This window comes from Hordeum vulgare, chromosome 2H (genome assembly GCF_904849725.1).
Source record: "Hordeum vulgare subsp. vulgare chromosome 2H, MorexV3_pseudomolecules_assembly, whole genome shotgun sequence".
Classification (NCBI taxonomy): Eukaryota; Viridiplantae; Streptophyta; class Magnoliopsida; order Poales; family Poaceae; genus Hordeum; species Hordeum vulgare.
In genome coordinates this window covers 645241723-645249456 of record NC_058519.1, presented here as the reverse complement: position 1 = coordinate 645249456, position 7734 = coordinate 645241723, and the positions used below count along the sequence as shown (strand labels likewise).

At 47.1% G+C, this 7734-nt stretch overlaps 1 protein-coding gene across 2 annotated transcripts; it reads right to left on the bottom strand.

The window, feature by feature from the left end:
* Positions 1–368: 368 nt before the first annotated feature.
* LOC123431177 (probable polyol transporter 4) lies at positions 369–2292 on the bottom strand. 2 transcript variants are annotated; one of them, XM_045115015.1, is made up of 2 exons: positions 1957–2292; positions 369–1858 (listed from the first exon to the last, which is right to left on the bottom strand). In XM_045115015.1, the coding sequence occupies exons 1-2, from the start codon at positions 2174–2176 to the stop codon at positions 501–503; spliced, it is 1578 nt and encodes a 525-aa protein (XP_044970950.1). In that variant the 5' UTR covers positions 2177–2292; the 3' UTR covers positions 369–500. The 2 variants fall into 2 exon arrangements, with proteins under 2 accessions (XP_044970950.1, XP_044970951.1); XM_045115016.1 differs by having other exon boundaries at positions 1952–2028.
* Positions 2293–7734: the final 5442 nt, after the last annotated feature.

Sequence of the window (7734 nt, the reverse complement as noted above, 5' to 3'; positions counted from 1 at the left end):
TGGCTGCTGGTTGTAGCATTCATGGCTGCTGGTTCCAGCATCACCAGACACCGGTCCAGCATCACGGGCCGCCCCCCGGTTGCAGTAGCCGCGAGAATCTGGTTGCAACTTCCCATCAGAGGCCCTAGGGCTCATCTCGTCCTCCATGACACGTCATCGGTTCTATCATGGCGCGTCGTCTTGCAGTACATCCCTGCGCAGGAGAGAGAAGAAAAGAACAAAAGAAAGAAGAGAACCAGTGAAGAAGATGCTCGCGAAAGAAAGAAAAAAAAAAACGGTTCGTGATGGACCCAGATGACGCGAGGCGCATGATTAAACGGGGATCGAACGCACGACGCGCGTCCGGCTCGGCCGGACTGCCGGTTATAAACGTTTCCGAAACTATAATCTCTGAAGCTATCTAAGGATGCAGTACTCACACTTCTCATTCCTGACACAGGTTGTGTTGCGCCAACACATCCCCCCTTGAAACAAATATGTCACTGCCGGCAATCCGATTCTCATCGCCCGTGCACCAGATGTTCACCGTCGCCGAGCTCCACCTCCCCGGCGCTGCCGGCTTCCCCGAACAGGAACTCGATCTCCTCGAGCGTCTTGCCGCTCGTCTCGGGCACGAACCAGTGCACGAACGCCACGGACAGCGTCGAGACGGCCGCGAACGCCGTGAACGCGCCGGCCACGGACACGGCGCGGCAGATGGACAGGAACGACATTGCCACGGCGCCGCTGGTCAGCCGGTTCACCGCCAGGCCGAGCCCCACAGCCTGCGCGCGCAGCCTCAGCGGGTAGATCTCCGAGCTCAGCACCATGTTGATGGGCCCGATGCCCACCGAGAAGAAGGCCACGAAGCCGCACACCGTCAATATGGCCAGCGCGATCGCCACGCCGCCGGGCAGCGTGCCGCGCGCCAGCAGGGAGAGCGTCGCGGCGAGCACCGCCAGGCACGCCGTGATGCCGACGGTGCTGATGTAGAGCAGGGGCTTCCGGCCGACGCGGTCGACCAGAAGTATGGCGATCACGATGATGATCGTCTTGGACAGCCCGACCGCGACGGTGGCGGCCAAGAGGTGTCCCTCCGTGGCGATGCCGGCGTCCCGAAATATGGTCGGGCTGTAGTAGACGAGTGCATCGATGCCGGTGGCTTGCTGGAAGAACTGGACACCAAGACCGGCCACTAGCATCCGGCGGATCACAAGCGACGGCCTCATAATCTCTCTCCAAACCGCTTTGCCGGCGCTCGTCACGCGCGCCGACTCCTCGATCTCGGCGAGCCTCTCCTGCGCCTCGTCCTCGGTCTCCGTGACGGTGAGGAGCACGGCACGCGCCTCGCCGGTGCGCCCCTGCATGACCAGCCACCGTGGCGACTCCGGGATCACCGTGAGCACGTAGGCGACGGAGATGGACGGGAGGATGCCGGCGGCGAGCATGACGCGCCAGTTGACGTGGTCAGGGAGGCCCGCGAAGGCGAGGTTGGAGACGTAGCCAAGGAGGATGCCGAAGCTTATGAAGATCTCCGGCAGGGAGGCGAGCGAGCCCCGCAGCGCCGCTGGCGAGATCTCCGAGATGTACACCGGCGCGACCATGAGGCCGAACCCGATGCCGATGCCGGCCAGCAGCCTCCCGGCCATGAGCGCCGCGAAGGACGGCGCGAGCGCCATCACGGCTGCGCCGGCCTGGAAGATGGCGGCCGCGAGCCCGATGGTCCGCTTCCGACCGATGGCGTCGGACGTCCTGCCAGCGGCCAGGCTGCCGAGGAGCGAGATGAAGCTTAGGCACCCGACGAGCACCTCCTGTTGCACCTCGTCGATGTGGAGGTCCTTCTGGATGAAGATGATGCAGCCGCTCATCACGCCCACGTCTGCAGAGACAGAGCAACACAGCGGAATCTTCGTCAGTCATCACCACCGATCTGCATCAAGAAAGATCACTGAGGCTGAGCTCCGCTGCTCACCGTACCGTAGCCGAGCAGGACGTGGTTGAGGGAGGCGAAGACGGAGCAGAGGAACACGTGTCTCCTCGCACCGCCGCGAACACGGACACCGCCGCCAGCTCCGTCCTCCTTCTCCACCTCCGGCTCCGGCTCCGGTGGGAGTACGTCGTCCATGCGCACATACCTACTCTTCCTCCCCAAGAACCCCGGCATGCCGGCGCCGTCGCCAACGCCAGAATGCCTCATGGAAGCTCTGCCTAGAGCTGCGCCCCCGTCTTCCAAGATTTAGCGTGGACTGTGAATGGCAGCAGCGCCGGCCATGGATCTGATCTGAGGAGAAACCGAGGAATTTCATATTCAGATGATACTTGTTTAGTCCCAAGTTGGCAAAAGCGATGCTTTTATATGGTTCCAGTGCTTTTCAGGCACGCGATCGCTATCACGCGCCAGGAGTCTTGACAAAAAAATTTGAACAGAAGTTCTTGTGTCATTCCCAAAATTAAACACGCCAACATACACACATTCCCAAAATTGTGTGAGTCTAAATACCTGCAGTGCATATGATTGCTCGTGAGCTATCAGTTAGGCTAACCATTGCTACTTGCACTGAATATGGGCCGAAAGCCGGAAGGAAGCGGCGTTTTGGCTCTCGGGTCCAGTTGATCCTGCTATATGTGCCGACCAGGTTTGCTTTATGATCCGTGCAATGCATTATTGATTCGGATTTGCTTGTACTCAGCTAGCTGAGTTTTGTCTATGGGCTCATTACACTCTCCAAAAGGGAATGCGAGACCGCGCGCTCGCCTATGCCACGTCTCCAATTTACTGTATCAAAGTAAATAAAAAAAGCGAATGACAGAATAAAAATACGTCTGAGATAACGCCTCCACCGGATAAAATTTATTTCCTTGCCTTCCTCACGAAGCCAACCGCCCTGGAATAATGTGATTCCGCCTCATCCTCTTTCCAACCCGACGCGTCAACTCGACAGCCCCGCTCCCTCGCCGCCGCCGCACGCTGGTCCTCTGTCTCTGTGCGTCGCCTCCTCTTCCTCCACGACACCTCCGCGTACTCACAGACGACAGCCGCTGGAAGCACCTCCGTCGTCATCGTCACCTCCACCAGTTCCATGATCTGGCCACGCCACCGGGAGAAAGCCGTTTGCGGCGTTGTAGCGCCGTCGGGGAGCTGCGCAAGGGCCGGGGAATCGCCGGGGATGCCGACAGTGCCTCATCTCATCTCTCTCTCTCTCTCTCTCTCTCTCTCTCTCTCTCTCTCTCTCTCCCCCCTTGCAGGAACAAAGAGTTGTGCAGCTGGTGGTGTCTTGACCAAGGATTGTCATGATGAACATCCATTGATGGCACTGCCTCCTCCTCCATATCCTGCCCAGGTAGAGCTACCACTTCCTCCCACATATTCTCGATATTTATTTTGATTTATTACCCCTTGGGTTATATTCTCTGAGATCAGTTCATCCCCATGTTACAGTAATTCCCATTTCCCCTCTTCCTATTTCTAGATTGTTAGACGTGTTATTAGGTTAGTTAGTGGTTTTTCCTTTATCATAGGATGGCATCTCTGTTTACTAAGATGAATTAAGCAGGCTGGAGATGACACTACGTATTATTTGCCCATCACATGTTTGTTGTAATGTCATACTTAAAGTGAGGTTTCTTTCCTACTTTGGATAGATTTGCTATCTATTTTCTATGGATGTGGCAAGTTACTTAGGATGATAAAGTGCCTCTGGTTAAAATTTGGAGTTCATCTCCAAAATTTAAGGATGGTAGATTGTCCGTGCTCAGGTCCTATTCTTTTTTTGGTTTCTTCTTGCCTCTAATGCATCTTCAAATTTTGTTTCTTGGGCTATTTTGGCTCCTTGTTGGGTATTTCAATTCTTGGATTTTTTAGCTTTTCTTCTTCTTTGCTTCAGATTCACCTGATTGAGTATTCTTTGTGTACCACCTAATTTGTTTTGCAGGTACCTATCTTTGGTGTTGATTGTCGCCTCACATTTCTGTCACAGCTTTGGTTAATAGTAGCAGATATCTTGGAAGTTTAGTTAACTGCTTTGCCTCCAACCCCATTTCTTTTATTTAGGTTTTTGATGCTATGGATGTATTGTTTGGTGTCGCTTGGATTCCGACCTTCTGTACCGGGCACAAAAAATATAAGATGACACATGGACACATCGCAAATGTGGATAGAAATATATGGTGGTTTGTTGTCACATGTATGCTACATCTGTAATCAGAAATTCAGGTCATACAAGTTTTTTGGTCTTTGCATTTGTTTGACTTTTTCCTTTAGGAAGTAATTGACTTTTTGTTAAGAGTTCATCATTGTAAGAGATCTCAATTTAAAGCAGCGGTTAATTACTGACAGTAAAATAATTCGGCATCATGAGATTCTTCTATTGTCGGTTTGCCATCAGTTTTAAGGCCATGCCATCTTATTAATCTCATGATGGAAGATCGCCTCAATACACAAGTTGCTGGTGTACCGAAGCTCTGTTGTTGTATTTTGTAGTTTAGCTTACTCTGTCAATGGAAATTGTTTCGATGTGATTTTAACAGTATCAGTTAGACTAATGGACTGACTTAGATAATGATCCCAACCTTTATTAAGTCTCGGTACTGTTTAGCTAGCTAGCTTACTATTAAACTTGCATGTACTATTATAGGTGATTTTTTTCCTTTTGCAAGGTGCAACTGCGAGTGCATAACAGACTAATATATTTAAATTGTTAAAATTGAACTAATGAAATCGTAATGTGTATTAATCACTGGGGTGGGTTAAACTCAATCGAGAAGAACACCAAACTGTTAATGCCATCAGTGATCAACTGGCACATTTCAAAAAATTATTTTATATGTATGCTTGCATTTATTTCATCTTACGAAATAGAAGTAGTACATCACCAGAAGTGTTGAACAACCATAAGCGTGCACCACTACTATAAGTGTTGTTAGTTGAATGTGCACATCTCTTGTGTTTGAACTGATAATGTAGTAAGAAATGTAGAACTTGCTCATGATCCACATGACAGAACCATGTTCATAGGAAAACATAAGTGGTGCATCCATCTACCTCCTTTCTTTATAGTACTAAGGATAATATTTACCCTACCAAAAGAAAATAGTTCATTACATTGTTAATACCAGTTGCTTGGTTGATTAGCACAATACAATATAGTTCAGAGAGCCCTGTGGTATTTGTTTATTCAGTGGAGACACTTGATAGGTGCGGATTCAGAAAACAACAATTGATAGATAGGGACGAGCCTTGCATATTTATGAAAGAAAATCTCGCTCTAGGCCCTGGTCTTTCTTTTTTGCAGTGTGCAGCTTTCAGTTTCTTTTCAAGCACCACATTTAATTACATCTAGCTAATATCACTGGTCTACCCATTGCCTCATGTATATCCTTTGCTGTAAACATCTTTCAGAATACTCTGTTTTGGTGACTCAAGAAAGAAAGAAACCCAAGAGCTCCTGATATTTATGAGAAACCATATGATGAATACCTGATATATTACACATTGCATGTATCTGTTACATCCTGATTGTAATATCAGCCACAGGTCACACACATGGTTTGTTTTCTGTCTCTATGTTGTCACATTGATGGACCGGTATAACCGTATAAGGTATATGCAAATCTGCACACATCTTGACATATCTGCATACATGAATGACTAATACTGCCATTTCCCCATTCTCTTGCTGATGTTTACATAATACTTTGCCTTTTCAAGTCTACAAATGTTTTCTCCTCTACAGACCTAGAGGGATGCGTCCCAGGACAGTCAATGCCATGTTTTCATTGTACTAGAAAAACTGATTGTCCTGATCAGTTTTGTTCATACCCTTATCCTGAAGATAAAAGACAATATAACCCGGTTCCCAACATTCAAATTTCGTAATCCAACTTAAGTAGTTAAACACTTTGAGTTGTTCTCCTTAAAGTTACATTATGTGCCATTTAATCTAACCGTTACGATCAAATTGTATCCAGGGTTAGGTACCCAGATCGTATTTTAATACGAGGAAATCATGAGCAAGCAGATCAGACAAGTGAGGGACCTTCCTCAAGTTGGATATTTCTTAGTAGTGTTACGATAGTTGTCATTTATTCTTTGAACTCATGCATTGCTGCAGGTTTATGGAGTCTATGATGAGTGTCTTCGTAAATACGGCTCGGTGAATGTGTGGAAATGTTGCACAGAAATATTCGACTATTCAAGGTAATATTTCTATGTTGCTTTTATATTGCATATGGTAATACTATGAGGCTGCTACTTTATTTCTTTGAATTAAAATCCTAATATGCAAGAGCTGGTGTATTTGTTATTTTTAGTTTGTCTACACTTATCGAGAACAAAATCTTCAATGTCCATGGAGGCCTTTCCCTTGCTATTACGACACCGGATCATGTAAATTACTCTCCAGTGTTATATTTTGTAGTTCATGTATTCGATTTCTATTATGTTATTACCATGTGCGCCCAACAGATCAGAATAATAGATCGCAAGCAGAAAAGTGCCTCATGATGGTGTGTGTGACCGTCTTTGGTCTGATCCAGAGGGTGTTGTAGATGGGTGAGTATTAAGTCCTCGATTTACTATTGTATCACCATTTCGTTTGCAAAAGAAATTTTGGCATAAAAAATTGCCGGTTTTATGCATGTCAAAGAACAAACATTTTTGCAAGGAAAACTAAATAGAAATGTAGTTTGTTTACCATTGCGTGCACTTCTATTTGCAATATGATTGAAGATGCAAAGAAGGGTTTGATTTCACCTCATGTAACTACACTGATCAAGATGTACACTGCCAGGAAGAAGATCCGGAAGAACAAGGGCGTCGAGCCCTCTGAATTCGAGGCTACCGTCGCGCATGTGAGTTTCTATCTTGCGCCCCTCTCGTCGCTGCCTTTTTGCCATTCATGCGTTTCGTTTCTGTATTTAAAACTACTCTTTCGTTTTGTTTTGTCAAGGTTTCACATGTTTGTGTTGTTTAATATCTCTGTAGGTTTTACTTCACTCGAAGAAAGGCAATCAAGAGCTCAAGGGTGACCTTAAGGACATGTACATCAACGCTGCAATGTAAGTAGATAAGCCAGATGGATGTTGTTGGAAACAGGAGGGCCGTGTTGATCTATGTGTCTTACCGTCTGCGCAAGGCCTTCAGGAAGATCCACGACGGATTCTTTTGCTCTTTACGTTATCCACTCTTCCTGTTCTAGACCAAATAGATCGGATTTATTTGTCGATTAGTTTTTAGGCATCTGCGTTGTTGCGACGTTCATGGTTGTTGATTTCAGTCCGCAGTAACCAGTTCTTGCCTCTTGTTAGTATTTTTGCATGCAATTTGCTGTGTTGACTAGAGGAAAGGTTGTCTGTGTCTTTGATCAGTCATCCGTCTTATAATATTGTCGCCTCTCTGTTAATATAGACCTATGAGCTTGCTCTACTTTATGAGTGAACACTCTGCTGCTGCAGTTTTCAGCAATCGTCACACCAGTTAACCAGCACTTTCATATACATGTATTGCTAGCTTGCTCTGCTTTATGGCTGAACGTTGCAGCTTTATTAAATATATTTTTAGCAACTGGCGTTCATGTGAACTGCACACAAACGTTAACAACTAAAACAGCTAGATTAGTGCCCAAACTCACGCCTCTTGAGGCGCGCCCCTGCCACTAGTTCACGTCAACAACCGTTCGATAGGAGAGCAAGCCGAAATTCATGTTTTTGTGAAGATATGTGGGCGTAGGCTGTTATCTGATATTTCTTTTTTTTGCT